This window comes from Gadus morhua, chromosome 8 (genome assembly GCF_902167405.1).
Source record: "Gadus morhua chromosome 8, gadMor3.0, whole genome shotgun sequence".
NCBI classification, from domain to species: Eukaryota; Metazoa; Chordata; class Actinopteri; order Gadiformes; family Gadidae; genus Gadus; species Gadus morhua.
The window spans coordinates 14,920,625-14,940,470 of NC_044055.1; the positions used below are offsets into that span (position 1 = coordinate 14,920,625).

General features: G+C 48.6%; 1 protein-coding gene across 1 annotated transcript in view; it reads right to left on the bottom strand.

Moving 5' to 3' along the window:
- Window positions 1–10,335: 10,335 nt before the first annotated feature.
- Window positions 10,336–19,846, bottom strand: part of zswim5 (zinc finger, SWIM-type containing 5) — a 43,850-nt gene continuing 34,339 nt past the window's right edge. The window contains exons 6-16 of the mRNA XM_030363541.1: window positions 19,201–19,377; window positions 18,589–18,768; window positions 17,250–17,396; window positions 16,726–16,863; window positions 15,229–15,380; window positions 14,804–14,906; window positions 14,211–14,346; window positions 13,241–13,398; window positions 12,623–12,786; window positions 11,580–11,661; window positions 10,336–11,223 (exon numbers count right to left, since the gene is read on the bottom strand). Of these exons, the coding sequence (XP_030219401.1) occupies window positions 10,361–11,223; window positions 11,580–11,661; window positions 12,623–12,786; window positions 13,241–13,398; window positions 14,211–14,346; window positions 14,804–14,906; window positions 15,229–15,380; window positions 16,726–16,863; window positions 17,250–17,396; window positions 18,589–18,768; window positions 19,201–19,377 (2,300 nt within the window). The 3' untranslated portion in view covers window positions 10,336–10,360. The remainder of the gene's footprint in view (window positions 11,224–11,579; window positions 11,662–12,622; window positions 12,787–13,240; window positions 13,399–14,210; window positions 14,347–14,803; window positions 14,907–15,228; window positions 15,381–16,725; window positions 16,864–17,249; window positions 17,397–18,588; window positions 18,769–19,200; window positions 19,378–19,846) is intronic.

Here is a 19,846-nt window from a genome sequence, read left to right on the forward strand (position 1 = left end):
TGGAGACATTTACCCTGCAGGAGTGAAGAGGCTGGCCCATCTGGGCTTCAGAGCACAGGGCTCCACGGGGGGTGGGGGGGGGGGGGGGTGGGTGTGTGTGTGTGTGTGTGTGTGTGTGTGTGTGTGTGTGTGTGTGTGTGTGTGTGTGTGTGTGTGTGTAAGGGGAACAATAAACACTCTTAAGATATATAGAAGATCTATTTTCTCATGATGCCCTTGTGCCTGGCACGGTATAGAATTCTAAGTGTGTGAGTGTGTGCTGGCGTGCATGTATGCGTGTGTGAGAGATAATGTTTGTGTGTGTGTGTGTGTGTGTGTGTGTGTGTGTGTGTGTGTGTGTGTGTGTGTGTGTGTGTGTGTGTGTGTCCAGGTTTTATCTCGTAGCCGATCTGCCGGCCTGAGAATCCAATCTGGTCAGAGCGAGCAGGCTGTACATCATCTGACAGAGGTGGACACTATCAGCGCTTTATCAGAGACCACACAAACAAACACACACACACACACAAAACATTTGCACAAATATGCGCACAAGGACGCACCCCCACACGTCTGCACAGGATATTATCTAACAATGACTGCATGCGTGAATAGAGACAGGCATGCACATTCACTCTCTCTCTCACACATGTGCACACAATATTATCTATCAATGACTTCATGCATGAATAGACACACACACACACACACACACACACACACACACACACACACACACACACACACACACACACACACACACACACACTATTATCTATCAATGACTTCATGCATGAATAGACACACACACACACACACACACACACACACACACACACACACACACACACACACACACACACACACACACACACACACACACACACACACACACACACACACACACACACACACACACACACAAACGGTCTCTGTTCGGTGACAGTGAATGATGGTCATCATTATGCTAGTGGTCCTGGGGGGGAGGCAACATGCTTAAAACATGCTAACAGATGCCAGCAGCTGTTACATAGCATGTTGTTTTGGAAAAGCTACTTGTTCCGTCACATTTCAGAATGCCATGCTTCCCTCACCACCAACAGTGTGGAATTTTTTCTATTTATTAATTTGTATCAAGTTGTTGATCTGTTTAAAGCTTTTCCAATGCTTCAAGTCGACAACTCAAAGGTTGGGATATTCGATAAAGACCTCTTCTGAAATCTTGCAACACTTCACCATGTTTAACAGTGTATACGGTAACCATTTCACTATTTCAGGAATATAAGGACTATTTCACGATTTAAGGAAATCACTTCCAAATGGACCCAGGCCGTAGATGTTAGCCGTTTACATTGCCCGGTTAATGTGACGAGTGACATGAGTGTATCAACCGTGTTCATTTTAACTTGTTTAAAAGGCATCCACGCTGACAGAGAATGATCGTCCAATGACTTGTCGGCACAAAAAACGAAAAACAAAACTGAAGTCGCATAAATCACTATCATCAGTAGCAAATCATCCGTCATGGGCTGACGTTGGTGGACCACGAATGGGGTAACATTCAACCCTTGATTATTGAGTCAAGTGTCCATTCCCAGCTGATTGAGTGCGTACTATCAACCAGATATTGAAACACTTCGGACATCAATCACTAGCTGATGAAGTGCAGCATCTATTGCCAGGAGAGACTCTGCTGACGATCTCAAAATCCTTCACTTGCTATGCAGGGTAGGTGACAAGGCACAGAGGGATTAAGGGCAGTTTGAATGTACAGGTGAGTGTCATCAGCATAGGGTTGAATGATAGCCCATGCATTGGTAAGTGTCTACAGCAGACAAGAGTTGAAAAAGGAGTGGGACAAGGTATGACCCTTGTGAAACACCACAGGTCATGTCGCTAAAGAGAATTGCAAGGTGAGGAGAGCAGAAAGGTGGTGGAGGAGCACAAACTGGTAACACATTAGTTACCAGATCATTTAGTAATTAGTAATTATTTTATAGCATATGGGTTAGGGTCAATTAACCAATCTTACATATTGTGACTATAACCCTACCACTATTTAATAATGTATGAATGAAAACCAAAAACTCCAATGAATAACGAAAGAAGAGGGGATGTGACCCCGCCCGGAGGAAGCCCGGGGCCCACGTCTGGAGCCAGGCCGAGACGGAGAGCTCGATAGCGAGCGCCTGGTGGCCGGGTATGCCACGGAGCCTGGTCGGGCACAGCCCGAACAAACTACGTGGCACCCCCCCTCTCTTCATTCCATGGGCCCACCACCTGTGGGAAGACCCGTTGGGGTCGGGTGCGCAGCCACATGGGTGGCAGCGAAGGTCAGGGGTCTCGACGGACCAGACCCGGACGGCAGAAGCTGGCTCTGGGGACGTGGAACGTCACCTTGTTGTGGGGAAAGGAACCGGAGCTTGTGAGGGAGGTGGAACGCTATCAGTTAGTCTCAGCTCTCGTACCGTACTCCTGGATAGGGGTTGGACTCTATTCTTCTCTGGAGTTGCCGAGGGCGTGAGGCGCCGGGCGGGTGTGGGGATACTCATAAATCCCCGGCTGAGCACCGCAGTGTTGGAGTTTACCCCGGTAGACGAGAGGGTTGTAAGGGGGAAAACTCTGACTGTTGTTTGTGCGTATGCACCAAACAGCAGTTCAGAGTACTCGGCCTTCTTGGAGACCCTGAATGGAGTCCTGAATGGGGCTCCAGTAGGGGACTCCGTAGTTCTGCTGGGAGACTTCAACGCAAATGTGCGCAAAGATGGAGACACCTGGAGAGGCGTGGTGGGGAGGAATGGCCTCCCTGATCTATTGTTATTGGACTTCTGTGCTAGTCATGGATTATCCATAACGAACACCATGTTCGAACATAAGGGTGCTCATAAGTGTACCTGGTACCAGAGTACCCTAGGCCGAAGATCGATGATCGATTTCGTGATCGTGTCATCTGATCTGAGGCCGCATGTTTTGGACACTCGGGTTAAGAGAGGGGCGGAACTGTCAACCGACCACCATCTGGTGGTGAGTTGGATCAGGGAATGGGGGAAATTTCCGGATAGACCTGGTAAGCCCAAACGAGTAGTGCGAGTGAATTGGGAACGTCTGGAGTAGGCCCCCGTCCTAGGTATCTTCAACTCACACCTCCGGCAGAGTTTTTCTGGCATTCCTGTGGAGGTTGGGGGCATTGAGCCGGAGTGGGCGGTGTTCAAAGCCTCCATTGCTGAAGCTGCGGCGGCTAGCTGTGGCCTCAGGGTCTTAGGCTCCTCAAGGGGCGGTAACCCTCGGACACCGTGGTGGACACTGGTGGTCAGGGAAGCCGTCCGATTGAAGAAGGAGGCCTTCCGGGATATGATATCCTGGAGGACTCCTGACTCAGTTGCAGGGTACCGACAGGCTCGAAGGGCTGCAGCTGCTGCCGTGTCGGAGGCTAAGAAGCGGGTGTGGGAGTTTGGAGAGGCCATGGAGAAGGACTTTCGGTCGACACCAAAGTGTTTCTGGAAAACTATCCGGCACCTCAGGAGGGGGAAACAGGGAACCATCCAAGCTGTGTACAGTAAGGATGGGACTCTGTTGACCTCAACTGAGGAGGTCGTCGGAAGTTGGAAGGAACACTTTGAGGAACTCCTGAATCCGAATAACACGCCCTCTATGTTGGAGGCAGAGCTCGAGGTTGACGGTGTTTTGTCGTCAATTTCCCTGGTGGAGGTCACTGAGGTAGTCAAACATCTCCGCAGTGGCAAAGCCCCAGGGATTGATGAGATCCAGCCAGAAATGCTAAAGGCTCTGGGTGTTGAGGGGGTGTCATGGTTGACGCGCCTATTCAACATTGCGTGGGAGTCGGGTACAGCGCCCAAGGAGTGGCAAACCGGGGTGGTGGTTCCCCTGTTCAAAAAGGGGGACCAGAGAGTGTGTGGCAATTACCGGGGTATCACACTTCTCAGCCTCCCTGGTAAAGTCTACTCCAAGGTGCTGGAAAGGAGGGTTCGGCCGATCGTCGAACCTCAGATTGAAGAGGAACAATGCGGTTTTCGCCCCGGACGTGGAACTACGGACCAGCTCTTCACTCTCGCAAGGATCCTGGAGGGGACCTGGGAGTATGCCCATCCGGTCTACATGTGTTTTGTGGATCTGGAGAAGGCATGTGACCGGGTCCCCCGGGAGAAACTGTGGGAGGTGCCGCGGGAGTATGGGGTAAGGGGGTCTCTCCTCAGGGCCATCCAATCTCTGTACTCCCAAAGCGAGAGCTGTGTTCGCGTCCTCGGCAGCCAGTCAGTTTCGTTCTCAGTGGGTGTTGGTTTCCCCAGGACTGCGCTTGTCGGCAATCTTGTTTGTGATATACATGGACAGGATATCGAGGCGTAGTCGTGGTGGGGAGGGGTTGCAGTTCGGTGGTCTGAGGATCTCGTCACTGCTCTTTGCAGATGATGTGGTCCTCATTGAATCATCGGCCTGTGACCTTCAGCACTCACTGGATCGGCTGGCGGCCGAGTGTGAAGCGGCTGGGGTGAGGATCAGCACCGCTAAATCTGAGGCCATGACTCTTAGCAGGAAACCGGTGGATTGCTTACTCCGGGTAGGAAATGAGTCCTTAGCCCAAGTAAGGAGTTCAAGTACCTTGTTCGGGGTCTTGTTCGAGTGAGGTTACGATGGAGCGTGAGATTGGCCGGAGAATCGGAGCAGCGGGGGCGGTATTGCGTTCGCTTTACTGCACCGTTGTTACGAAAAGAGAGCTCAGCCGCAAGGCAAAGCTCTCGATCTACCGGTCGATCTTCGTTCCTATCCTCACCTATGGTCATGAGGGCTGGGTGATGACCGAAAGGACGAGATTGCGGGTACAAGCGGCCAAGATGAGTTTTCTCGGAAGGGTGGTTGGTGTCTCCCTTAGGGATAGGGTGAGAAGCTCAGCCATCCGTGAGGAACTCGGATTAGAGCCGCTGCTCCTTTACTTAGAAAGGAGTCAGCTGAGGTGGTTCGGGCATCTGGTAAGGATGCCCACTGGGCGCCTCCCTTGAGAGGTGTTTCAGGCACGTCCAGTGGGGAGGAGACCTCGGGGAAGACCCAGGACTAGGTGGAGAGATTATATCTCAACACTGGCCTGGGAACGCCTCGGGATCCCCCCGTCAGAGCTGGTCAATGTGGCCCGGGAAAGGGAAGTCTGGGGCCCCCTGCTTGAGCTGCTCCCCCCGCGACCTGACCCCGGATAAGCGGATGAAGATGAGATGAGATGAGATGAATGAAAACCTTAGTCAATGCCAGTATCTTTGTTAACTTCAATTCTAAACAACTTTATTAATACCACTCAGACTAGTTACAAGCAGCTTGAACACAAGAAACCATAGCAACGTACAACAACATGCACACCATTAGTAATGGATTGCTAGACCATGAGTTAACTGTTGACTTTCTGGTATGCAATGATTATTGCTACATTGAATAATGTTAATTAATGGTTAATTAATGTACCCCTAATTAATGTTCCTCTTTATCTAGCCATGTGTTCTTCAACCCCAGTTCCTGTCATTCGTGGATCAAATCCTGGATTCAGGCATTAGTTACTCTTAGCAAAGGGAAGGCTGGTACTTTGAGGATAGCACAGTGAAGAAGTGCATACACACAACAACCTACACACACGGGTCCAATCAGTTACAGCGTATTAACACAACCACGAACAACAGGTCATGGCTTCTGTCTACAGACGCAATGCACCAGGGGACGGCCTCTACAAACACACACAGAGCGAGAGAGAGAATGAGGATCTTATGGGATATAAATCACAGATGGCCCGTGTCATTTTGTTAGGGATAGGGAGCAGGCCAATTCCCCTAAGTGTGTATCTATGCGTGTGTGTTCTCCTTTATACTTGTAAAAGGTATCATATGAGTCTATGGGCCTACTTATGCAGTCCAACCGTAGCCCCACACACACACACACACACACACACACACACACACACACACACACACACACACACACACACACACACACACACACACACACACACACACACACGTAGGAGGTAACGATTTGCAACATGAGCTTTTACTTTTCAATCTGGTCAGATAACACGAATAAGCGCATTTACCACAAACCCACACAAACCGATACACACAAAGACATACACACAATCAACCAACCAGTCCATTCCTTGCTGTGTGGCTACAGTTCTGTTAATACACTAATTAAGGAGAACAGAGATGTGCTGAGGCAGCGTGATGAAATATGTCATCAGGGACCTGGATTAGTGAGGGTTTCATCCACGTCCAGCTCTGCTTTGTGCGCATTCATCTACTAATCATGAAGCCAGCCTGCCTGCTCCAACATTGAAATAATGACAATTTCTTTAAGATGCGATTTGAATTATTCATCGTTTGTGACGAAAAGTAGATGGGATTCAAAGTTATTTTTTGAGAAGGAATATTTCCCGCAGTAAATCTTTGTTGCTAGCGGAACAATGTGTCGGAATACCTTTTCCGCTCTTTCCCTGCGGGAGCATTTTCCTGTTTCATTCTTAGGACATTACTACTAAGAATAAGAAGATACAAAAGTATATTACGTGTTTCACACTTTATTCATAGAAAAGCACTGAGATTTCAACACAAATCAATATAAAATGGTAGTAGCGTTACATAAATAGTAATAAATTCTCGCTTTATAGACAGTGTTGCTCAAAGGAGTCGCAAGAAGAGTCGCTCAAGAACAAAATTGGGAATAAAAAAAAGAAAACAAACGCGTTGATGGTGAGCTTTCATACTTGTGGCAACAAATACTGGAAATACCTTATTTTATATAATCAGTAGCACAAAGAGGCAACAAACACTTTCAACTTTTCCCTTAAGTTAAGACAAAATACAAACGGAGAAAATGGGGTATTGGAACAGAGATGGAGAACAGTTGGTGAACGAGCGCAGGTTTTATACAATTTTCCTAAAAAACGAATTAGAACTTAAATTAGAAACCAAAGCGAAACAACTGGTACATGGTAATACACGGAGCGCTGGAGGGAAGGGGGAAGGATTGAGAAGTGGAATAGAGAGAGAGAGTTTAAGGCAGTAGGGAGAAGGGGGTGAAGTCCTTTCTTTATGTGATTCCGTATTTGAATCGGTGGCTGTCAAATACAGAAGAGGCTGTTTGAAGGGACTGGGTAAGAATTAAACCGGTGAAAAAAGTGAAATTATAGATTTTTATAATTCTTCGATCATTATTAAGCAGATCAATAAATAAAACCCAACATTGGACCTTTGCGCTTTTGGGGGAATTCATGGGGAAGGGGAGAAAAGCAGTGGAACTGGACTTTAAAATAAAAAAGAATGAACGCGGCTTAAGAAAATACGTGGGCCCAGTAGCACCCCAACCTAGCAACAAGCATGAGAGCTGGCATGCTATAGCATGATGTTGTATAGCATAACCGCGTAGCATCTGCTGACCCTTACACGCAAGCACCAGCGTTAATGGGGTAGCGTCCTAACAAGCTAAATGCGAGCGCACGTGAAGAGGGGATATATGTATCAAAAATGAGGCGGAAGAATATAAGACGACGGAATACAATCATTTGCTTGCCTCGCAAGCAGACGACAACCAAACTTAACAGATTGTGATGGCTGTTAGGGAGGAGACTGTTCTGACTGTTCCTTCTGCACAATGCAATGTTCTCCTTTTCAATATTCTCTTTCTTCCTGTTTTATCATTTTTTTCTTAACACCGTGTCAGAGCAAGACACGATTGAGCTAGAGAAGACACTGGAGGCTTGAATCCTGATTGAAAACAAATTATAATTGTAATAATAATATCGTATAAAACGAATTTGAACAAAAAACACAACTTTGTACATTGATCGGTCAAAAAGGCTTTTTCCACAGTTTTCAAACCCCACCCCTCCCCATTGTTGAAGGGTTATAGCGTTAAGCTAACTAGCTACAGCACATTATTTCAGAGACTTGTGTGTCCATCTTTTTAAGTAGTGGTTGTATGTTTTAGTCTCTTCCCATTTTCCAGTCGATGTGTATGTGAGTGTTTGTGTTTAAGGGGGACAACGGCCATATTGGAGTGATTCTGCATAGTAAAAAGGTTTTCTGTATGGTTAAAAAATAAACACTGTCTCAGTCAAACCGTAAACTCCACAAATAACAAGTTCCCTCCTTAGAAAACGTTGACTTTTCTATTTTTTACCAAAACTGAAATTGCAAAAAAACAAAACGGTACAAATAATAGTAGTTAACGGTTAGTTAACCAGTAAATAGTAGTTATAATAATAATAATACTAATAATAATAATAGTAGAGAAAAACAGAACACAGGAGAAATGTACACAGAAGCACCTGAGAAATGCATTGAAGCCTTTGCGCAATACAAAAAACATCGCCACATTCCCGCCATAATTCAACAGAAAAATAAAGAATAAAACAAATTCAAGTAATCCCTCCCCGTCCCCCTCAGGATACAGACAAAACACAAAGCCAAAATAATAACGTACTGATCATAAATAATTATAACTTTACAATTTTTTGAATTGACACTTTCAGTATTTACAATATTTTTTAAATGCTTAATGCTACTACATTTTTTTTTCATTTTGTTTCTTTAAGTGATTTTCCCTGAGAACTGAGTTTAGTCTCTCTCTCTCTCTTTGTTTACTATTGTCCTTTGCTTGGTTCCTCTTCCCTCATTATTTTTTTCGTCCTTCTTTCCATAAAAAAAAAAAGCGGTGACCTTGAACCCGAGGGGCGGGTGAAGGTAATTCCCATGGAATGTAAAAAAAAAAAAAAGTTACCCTTTCTATAAAATTCCCTTTCTCTGACCTTCATTTCCATATTCATTTTCCTCCAAAAAACCCCGCAAACAAACGAAAATAAAGCAATCAATCGAGAGATTGTTACACTTTATCTGTAACGCTTTTCCCGTTGAACGCTAACCCCGTTGGTTCTGCGGTGTTCCGCTCAGCTGTTTCTGGAAGTAAATGTTAAAGGAACGGACAGAGCGAACTCGGGAGGAGAGGTATATGTGTGAAGTGCTCGCGCATCGACATGCAATCCTACCGCTAAAAAAATCCAAGCTTTTGCTGTACTTTACACTGCTGTTAGCTAAAATATATAACAAAGGAACTGAAAAAGGGGAATCTCGTCCTCCACCGGGGAAAAACAAACGTGATGCACAAAGGGTGAGTGTGTCCGTCCAGTATGCGTTTTTTTGCGTTAACGTGTGTTAAGAGAGCAGAAGCATTCACCAAAACCAACCAATCACAGCAGAGGTTTGGTCCCCTCCCAGGACTCTTGTCACTGTACCCTGGCAGGCCTCCTGCGGTTCCCAAAGCTTCACGTTGCCAGGCAACCACAGCGATTCCCGCCAGTAAGCAATCTGGCTAATATTGCTAAGAGACTAAATCTTGTTCAAGAAGGTTGGAGCTGAATCACTGGAGGCTTAAACAGAAGAAGATGAAAATAAGGCTTTGGCCACAGGCAACTATATAGCGATAGTGGTGATCTGGGGATGGGGATTGTTGTCATGTGACTCACGGTTCCCCCCCCCCCCCCACACACACACACAAACACACACACACACACGTGTCAAACATCATCAGTGGGGAAAAGGCTAGGTAAAGATGCCTTTCGTTATCATAAGGTACATATTTCATACACCTCGCCTTAAATTCTGTGCTCTGCAGATGCCTGACAGGAAAAGCCCCCCAGAAGAGGGCTTTCCTTGGCCCACAAGGCGACTCACACTCATGCCCCGCCCTGCGTGTGTGCCCACTCACAGGGGTAGTAGCAGGCGGCTTAAGTTCAGTCTACACACACCCGTTGGTACCGGATTCTACTGTGAGCACTCAGACACAAACACATACACAAACACACACACACACAGGTGTGTTTAAGTATGATAACACTGGGTTTGTGTTTGCGGCATCCATGTTGGTGCGTGATCTTGATCTTGGTCTTGATAAAAGCCTCCCATCTTTTCCACGTTTCCCGGCCCCCAGTGAGAGAGCGTTCCCCGCTGGACTAAAAAGCATTTGGTGTTCACGTCCTCCCTCCGAACCCAACCTTGGTTTCATTCAATAAAAGGAGGGGGGGGGAATTGTTTGGTTTCTTTGAAAAAAGCCTCCCTCCCAGGGCCTCTCGTCTCCCCCCCACACTCCCCCACACTGGACCAACGACCGACCCACCGGACCGGAGGGCTTGACGTCCCGGGGAGAATCTGAAATAAAACCAAACTGAAAAACTTAAATAGAAACCAAATTTCGACGAAAAGGTCCCAGGTTGTCAAGGGGGGGGGCGTGGGGTGAGGAGGGTTTGGTGGGGGGATATCTGAAGAGGTCACAGAAAGCTCATAGACAGCGCGGGGGGAGGAGGGGGGGGGGGGGGGGGGGGGGGGGGGGGGGGTGTAGCTCAACCGAAGCGCTCGCGCACCAGCATCATGAGTTTTTTCTTGCCCTTGTAGATCTGCTTGAGGTTGTCTATGAACTGGGCGAACTGGATGTGCCCGTCCTGCGCCAGCAGGAACGTCTCGCGCGCCTTGCTCAGGAACTCGATGAACTCGCCGTAGTGCCGCGGGCTGATGTGCGTGAGCCGCGAGTGCGTGGTGTTGATGTACGCCGAGATGGTGGCGTCCAGCAGCTGCCGCAGCGGCGCCTTGTCCGTCGACATCAGCTTGCCCGAGTTGCGGCGGCCGGGGATGCCCGCCAGGCCCGGCGCCGTCATGGTGCACCGCCGCAGGATGTCCGACAGCACCGTGGCGCAGTGCACGCTCTTCACCACCAGGGGGATGATGGCCGCCAGCTCGTTCTTGCCCAGCGAGTGGCTGAGTGCGCACGCCCACAGCACGTCGTTGATGGCCGGGTGCGTGTCCTGGTTGTACGCCAGGTTGAGGTGCGTCATGGCCAGCGACGCCAGCTTGAACGAGCGCAGCGGGTAGCCGCGGTGCTCCATGTAGCGGGCGATGGTGAACAGCTGGGAGTACGTCATGCCCGTGGAGGCCGCGTCGATCACGATCTGGTACGCCGTCTCGAAGGCGATGTGGTCCTTCTCGCAGAGCGTGAGGGCCGAGAGGGCGCAGTTCTGCGGGTCCTTCATGGCGCACTGTAGCGCCAGCGTGCGCGCGCAGCTGGCCAGCTCCTCCCGCTGGGGGTAGTCCAGGCTGAGCCGCAGGATGGTGTTGTGGGACATGACGGTGGCCGCCACGATGCTGGTGGCCTCTGTGGGTGTGAAGAGCGTGTACCAGCTCTGAAGGATGCTGATCAGCGCCCGCAGGCCTGGAGGAAGGGGAAGAGGAGAGGGGGGGATTAGAGAGGTCAGAGAGGGGAGCCATCGGTGGTGGTGGTGGGGTTGGGGGGTTGGTTGGAGACTGTCGCCGCACGCTGGGTTTGTAGGACGAACCGTACACAAGGAGGGGAGGAGACATTTTAGATAAAAGGAGGGGAAATTACAGGACAGAATAAGTGAAGAAAATAATAGAAAGTAGTCAAATAGAAAGAAAACTACCATTACTGACAAAAAACGAGACAGAGAAGAGATTGACTGAAAATAACTGAAAAGAATTAGAGAGGAGAGAAGGGCTTTGATGACACGGCCTGGAGGTGGACAGGAAGTGGCTATGTTTGGTACGTACCGACTTCGGTGGCACAGGTGACTAACCAGCGAACCATCTCCCTTCTCCTCCAGTTCAGGGTGGACAGGGTCATCCTCATGACCTACACACACACACACACACACACACACACACACACACACACACACACACACACACAGGAGGAAGAGTTACACATTTATTCTAAAGGGCAGTTGTAGAAAACTAGACATTTAAAGCGACACTGGTCCAATTGGACCCAAACCTCAAAGGGCTTCAGAGGCCCATAATAAAATACAAAAGAAATTGTATTTCTTTAATTAAAAGCCTCTGTCAAAGTATTTGTTGAAAAACAACAGCATTCTAGCCCGTGCAAGGCGTGCCCCACATACATCCATCTCAATTAGCCGCTGCTGTGAAAAAAAGCCCTTGGATATGTACTTTGTGAAACCGCATAAAAGCCAAAATGCTGCCTCGAAAAATACTTTGAGTTGTACCCACTGACCCAAAAGCCTTAATTATGTGGTGGCCGGTTTAAACAAACTGTGAGGAAAGGCTGCAAATTTGCACCCAGGATTTAAAAGGGATGTTGTGGCCACCTCTTAGCGAGAAATTAAAAGACTGGGGACACAGTTGCTAGTGATGTGCTAAGTGATGCACATCACAACTGATTTCTTTGGTGCGATGGCATGATTTCGGAGAATTGCCGGTGGGATTATATGTAATCAACGCTTCGCAATAGCACACATTTCTGTCTCTCGGTGGATGCGTTAAAACAAACACGCATAAGAAAGTGTGAATATTTACAGTGTGGTTTTTTTTCCCCTGCCTGCTGGTTTTACTTTTGCTGTCAATTATTTTCATCTATGGTGTCACTTTTGAGATTTGTTTAGAAAATGAAATAGACATATTTAGGATCAAACTTTGAGTCTTTAGAGTGCATCCTTATTGGCTTCCTCTTTGAATTGGGCCACAGTATAAATTCTTCTGCATGAAAGTACAATGCTGAGATTCTTTTGTTTACGGCAAATCAGCATTCAAATCACACGAAGAACACACAGACAGACACAGACACACGCACACACCTGCAGTCCCAGCTCCAGCGCCACGTTGAGCAGGGTGATGTCGGGGGGGTGGTCGCCGGGCGTGGCGATCTTGAAGGCGTCCTGGGCCAGCTTGAAGATGAGGGAGGACGAGTGGATGTTCTTCTGGACCGCCTCCAGCACCGTGCGCAGCCGCAGCATGTCACCTGGGGGGGCGCCAGAGAGACACACACACACATGCATCAGCATACACTGCCTGTGATTTCAGTCTGTGTGTGTGCGTGCGTGAAAGCAGGCACATGTGCATGTCTGCTGCATCTGCTAAATGACCAAATAATAGCAGCAGTATTGGCTCATGCTGGTGTGTGTGCCCATGTGTGAAATTGTCCATATGTGCTTTCCTGTGGGTGTGAAAGAGTGAGAGGGTGAATTTAGCTGCCGGATTTAGAAAAAAGCTTCTTCCAAATAGCAGTGGACTGTGCGTGCGTGCGTAAGCATGCATCCGTGTCTACGTCCGCAAGCTTGTGTGCAGCTGTGTATCAAAGCACATCTTTGAAACAGTATGCGTGTACGCATTGCGTGTGCACGTGTTGTGTGTGTGTGTGTGTACGTGCGGCGTGTGTGTGTACGTGCGGCGCGCGTTTGTGTGTGTGACGCTACCTTTAGCGGCGGTGAGCATGGTGGAGGCCAGCTCACACTGCTGGGACTCCAGGTGTCCCAGGGTGAACCAGCGGGGGTACCGGCTGGGCACCATGGAGATCCCGTGGTGGGGGTGACCCACATCCCCTGAGCCGCCCGACGACTCCAGCACCGGCAGCCTATTGGTCGAGGGGAGGAGGGTGTCGTGTGAGCGTCGTCTGTGTGGTTTTGACGCCTCTTTCTCTCTTACTGGTTTAGCAGTTTTGTCTTTCCACATTAATGAAAGCATTTCATTGGTGGGAACCGAACCGAACCAAATGAAAGTGAAACTAAACTAAAGGATGAAACGTCACAGCGCCAAGCGCTGGTTGAAAGACCAATCAGTTGGCCGGAGACGTACTGCCTGCACTACTCTTCGAAACATCACAGCAGAGCAGTTAGCGAGCCGCCGAGTGGACCTACAGCTAAACCGTAACACAGCCATACCCGGTCATTATTCACACGGCAGCCTTCAGACACATACCATTTCATAGTGCTTCTCAAAGGAAGAACTTGCATTTAAAGAAAGGCAATCATTAAAAAGGCAATCATTAAAAAAAGAAAGATATTCGACATATTTCCAAGAGCGTGCGTGTCGAGTCACGACCCACTAACGAGCTGAGCAGCAGACAGCCTAGCTCTCGGCCGGCCCTAACCGGCTAGCTCTAAACACATGAAAGAGCCTTCTCTAACCCAGAGACAACCCAGCATTAAGGAGAGAGGTGCAAAACACACCAACACTCTGGAATAAAACCGCTGGTGGCCTCCCCAGCCCTTAGCCAAGCCTTCCTCTTCAGCCGCTTTAGAGGTTGACATATTATGATTACGATTAGCCGCTACAAGCCGTTTAGAAAAAATCTGCCGCTTTTGACATCACAAGTGGGAGTTTCCACCTCGATGTGTTCTGGATAGATCTTCAAAACGTAGAGGGGGCTAGTGGTTGTAGTCCTACCTCATGGCGCGCAGGGCCAGCTTGTAGGAGAGGTCGGCGTCGTGCGGCAGGAGGGCGGTGAACAGGTACTTGGCGTAGGTATGCATCGGCACGCTCTCCCGGTGGATCACCTCCCCCAGGCCGCTGAACGGACCCGCTGCAGAGAGGCAGAGAGAGAGAGAGAGAGAGGGAGAGAGAGAGAGAGAGGCAGAGAGGGGCAGAGAGAGTCAGAGAGGGGCAGAGAGAGGCAGAGAGAGGCAGAGAGAGGCAGAGAGAGGCAGAAAGAGAGAAAGAGAGAGAGACAGAGACAGAGACAGAGACAGAGACAGAGAGAGAGAGAGAGAGAGAGAGAGGGAGAACGGTCATTTTCAGTTAATAGCTTCAATGACTTGAGATTTAAGTCCCACATTGCTCACAACTTCATTGTTAAATAGTTGCCGTCAAAGTTTGAGAGGGAAGAATAATTAGCCATGAATAGCAATAGCTACTTCCTTCAAGGTCAGGAAGAAATTCTCTGTTTTCATACAGAATTGACAGAAGGAGATGTAGCGAGAGAGAGAGAGAGAGAGAGCGAGATAGAAGGATGTCAGCAGTAACAGCGGTGCTCTCCATACCTTCCAGCAGCTGGAGGGCCTGTTTCCGTAGCGTCTGGACCAGTAGATCGTCCAGCTCCAGCTCCTGGAGCTTGGCCACGATCTGCTCCTCGTTCCGACAAACCTGCACCACCACCCCCAAACGGTTACACACCAACATACATACACACACACAAAACTACACTAGTACACGGATGGCCTGGTGTGTAGTTGGGCCATCTTATAGTCTTACATTCTTACCGTCTTACTGTTTGGAGTGTGCGTGTGTGTTTGGCCGGTGGTTGTGTCTGTGTTTTCAATTAATTTGCATGTAGGATTACTGAGTGTGTTCATTGGTCTCATTGTGTTCATTGGGTGTGGATTCGTGTATGTCTATACATGTATGCGTGTGTTGGTGGATTTGTGCATGCACGCGCGCCTGCGTGCGTGCGTGTGTGTCTGCACACCTTGTCCTGGGCGTACAGGCCCTCGGGCATCATCCTCTGCTGTCCCATCCCCATGAGGGCCACCTCCAGGGCCAGCGCCAGGTAGGACTCCCCACCCTCCCCGCACCCCCACACCGACACATGCTGGTAGACCGGGGGCCGTGGCTCCCCCTCTGGGAGGGAGAGAGAGAGAGAGAGGGAGAGGGAGAGGGATAAATGGAGAGAGAGTGGGAAGTTTCGATCCATGTAATACACACGCATATCCATCAATCTATCTAATGTGTCCGTCTAATGTGTCCATCTATCACTCTGCCAACACACAAAACATATGCTGTTGAATGGCTCTTCCACTATGTGTGTGATTGTGTTTTACGTCCTGTTTTTCTAATCACAGTCACATCCCCATTGGTCCGTTTGAACGGATCACTGTGATTGGGAGTCGATGATTGGTCAGAACGTGAGCACAAGACCCAGTCTCTCACTCTCACACACACACACACACACACACACACACACACCATTGTTTACTCTGACAATAGTTCCCTGCAGCCTCGGGAGAACAATTGCCGACCCAGCCCCTATTCTACTCCTCTCTCTTCTGTCCTATAACTCTATTCTAGTTGCCTTGACTGCAGCTGGAAAAGAGCACGGCTAAGGTGAAAAGGCAAGCGGCGATGGAAACCACACACACACGCGCGCGCACGCACACACACACACACACACACACCTAGATCTGATTCACACGATGTCACTCATGCATGGTCGCGCACACACACACACACACACACAGAGACAGACTACAGCCCCATAGCGCTCCATTCAGTCTATTCATGTGTGGTACTTTATGGCTGTCTGGGGTACAATAGGGCCGGTCTGGACAGGAGAATGCCCAGCCAGGGCTCCATTGACTGGGACAAGCCATCTGATGACCCCCCGAGCCCCCCAGCCATCCCACCGGGGGGAAATTAGACCGTGGCCGCAACGAGCTGTTTAAGGCAGTCTGTGTGTGTGTGTTTTTTTTAAAGTTTTGCAGTGCAGCCATGGAGTTTTGTACTAGTGCTTGGCTGCTGCTGCTGCTGCTGCTGCTGCTGCTGCTGCTACTACTACTACTACGGCCCAGCACAGATAAAATGGTGCTCGCTATTGTTGACATTAAAGCCAGCAAAATGCTCCTAAAAAACACAACGTGGCATAGTGCAGAGTAGCCTGATGAAGCCTCTCCATAGGAATTATCTTTGCTAAAAAGTGAGACAGGGGTAGGAATCATTAAATCATCTTTGCTAAACAGTGAGGCAACTATGGGAATCAATGAATCATCTTCACTAAATAAAGAGACGGCTACAGAAATCACTTAATATTCTTTGCTAAATATTGAACCACCTCCATTCCAATGACCACCTGCATTGTATCTACCAATAAAAAAAAAAAACGACATTTCATCTGACAAACGGATACAGCAGGAGGGTCAATTCTGCCTGGAAGCGGTACTACTCGGTGGCGGCGGAGCTGCGTGCGTACCTCCGGTGTCCATGCCGCTGTCGTCGTCCATGCGGCAGGTCTCCGTCAGCGTGGCGAACAGGCACCCGATGGGGTCCAGCGGGTGGCCCACCCAGCCCTCCAGGGTGCTGGTGGAGGTCAGACCCCTGTGGAGCAGCTCTGCAGGGAGACAAGAGACACACGGAAGGGCTTGGATGAGTGTCTGGATTAACCCTTACCATACCAGATGATGCATACAATACACGTTAGTTGACATGAACACCATTAGTCAATTAGTACTAGAACGTTAGTTAACTGTTCATTAATGCTTACTGCTGCATAAACCAATTTTTGGTTAGTGGTAAATCAATGTACCCTTATGCGCAGTGTGTACGTGTGTGTGTTTACATGCATGTGTATGTGTGTGTGTGGGCGGGCATGTGTACATGCATGTGTGTGCGTGTGTGTACATGCATGTGAATGTGTGTGGCCGTGTGTATACATGCATGTCTATGTGTGTGTGCTCGTGCATGTACATGCATGCGTGTGTGTGGGCGAACGCGTACCCTTCTTCTGGTGCTTGTAGATGTCCATCTGCCGCTGCTGCTGGAGCCGCAGCGTGTTGATGATGGCCACAGCCAACCGCAACGCCTCCCTGGAGTATCCATGGGAACGCAGCGCGTCCACACGGGCGCACGCCGTGGGCACGTGATCTATAGGGGGGGAGGGGGGGGGCAGAGGGTTATATTGACGATGTCTTTATAGACATGAACACACACACACACACACAAATACATGGAGCATACGTTTTATATTGATGTTAGGTTTATAGACGTGCACCTGAATACACATTCAGGGAGGATGGTGGAGATTTGGAACGTTCACATACGTGCGCACTCGCTGCAGTCTCAGCAGAAAGCAGTGCACATGTGCGCGCATTTTCAAGAGTGATAGCCGGCTTAAGTTGCCGAATCTGACAGATCTTAGCTTAAAGCGGCTTACTGCAGATGCCTGGCTCAGTATCAGCCCAATTGCGTGTGTGTGTGTCTGAGTTGTCTTTAAGTAGAATCACAGACTACATGCAATCATCACAGACCAACTATTCTGTTATCCTATTCTGGAATGAATCAGTTCAGTATCGGTTGATGGATTTGGAGAAAGAAATGTGTGTGTGCATGCGTGTGTGTATCAATTTCTGCATCTATGCGTGTGCTATGCGCATATATGAAGCATGTGTATTAATAGTATCTATAAATATTCATCTATGTGTATGTATTCAAATATCTTAGCACACCAGTGTGTCCGTTTGTGTGCATGTCGCACGTCCATGAATCTATTGCGTTTATGCATTTGTATCTATGGCTGTGTGTGAGTATCTTGTGAACAGCATCAAGCTTGTCTGTCCGTATGTGTATCTGAGAAGGCATATCTATGTATTTATGCATGAATTAATTCATACATGTGTTAATTAATAAATGAACAAATGAGTATACTATGAATGAATGAGTACGAATGTACACTACTGTTCAAAAGTTTGGGGTTTCTTAGAAATATCCTTATTTTTTTTCAAGGAAGGTGACGTTTAATTAATCAGAAATACAGTCTAGACATGTTAATGTGCTAAATGACCGTTCTAGCTAGAAACGGCTGACTTTCTAATGGAATATGTACATGGGTGTACAGAGGCCCAGCTCAAGCAACCAGCACTCCTGTGTTCCCCATTTATAAGCTAATCGTATTAAAAGGCTAATTGATGATTAGAAAACCCTTCTGCAAATATGTTAGCAAAGCTGAAAACTGTTGAATAAAAATGAGCTTTTATGAAAAACATGAAATTGTCCGGGTGAGCCCAGACTTTGTAACGGTAGTGAATGAATGAATCGATGCACGCGGGTGTGTGCGTACCCAGCCAGAGGGGCAGGCCCTGGGGGTTGAAGAGCAGGCTGTCCCCCTGGTCCCTCTGGTAGGCGGGGGACATGTACAGGTCGCTGCTGATGATCCTCTGGAGGTGGCTGTCCTGCCAGTGCAGCTCGCACGCCTCCATCGCCCGGCTGAACACCGTGCGCCGAGGCCGCGCTAGGGAGTCTGAACACACACACACACACACACACACACACACACACACACACACACACACACACACACACACACACACACACACACACACACACACACACACACACACACACACACACACACACACACACACAGTTTAGTGCCATCAAAAGTTGAAATCCATTTTTCAGGGATGATTAGTTGATGAATATGGGAGTGCATTTTTGTGTGCAACTGAATAATTGACGGTGACCGAAGCTAGGAGTTTCTCTCGGTATGTACGGTGCGAGGAAGATTGTGCGGTAATTAAAAAGTTCCCGTTTTTTTTGATGGAGTAAAGAATGCACAACATTTATATTTGACGTTTTATCATTATATATAGCACTTTTCCTGAGTGTGTGCGTGTGCTCAGTGTGTGTGTGTGCATGCACGTGTGCGTGCGTCCGTGTGTCTCTAACCCACCCTGTGCCAGGTTGCTCTGCGGCAGGGCGTTGGTGATGTTGGGGAGCTCGCTGCCGTAGTTGCCGTCCTCCAGAGGGCACACGTCCATGTCGCCCCACTTCTTCAGCTGCCGCAGCCAGCTGCTCTTCTCGTCGCTCTTACAGTGGGGGTTCAGCACCACGCACACCCACAATGCACCTGGACAGAGGGGAGGGGGGGGGGGACAGAGGTCAAACATACTGGGAAGTAGAGCATGCCTAACTCTTATCTCAGAGCTATTCAGCCATGGTATCATGAAAAATCCCTAAGACACAGAGCATTATTATGTAGATTCATGTGGATGAAATGATGCAAAGTGTATCCAACACATCAGGAACAGACATACATGTGATACTACCCGAGGCTGGATGACACTCCTACACAAAGAGTTCTAATCCCTTCCTCCCTCCCTATCTTCTCCCTTTATCCCTCTTCCTCCGTCTTCCTCTCCCACTTCCATTTCCTGTCCTCTCACGTTCCCTCTCCATGTCTGCTTCTCCTCTCCCATTTCCATTCCCTCTCGATCCCTGAGGAAGTTAGCAGCTAAACGGACCCTCTAAACGTTGACATTGATTGGAGGACAGAGAGACCAGGCAGCCTTATTGATCCCAGGCCCTTATCATTCCCT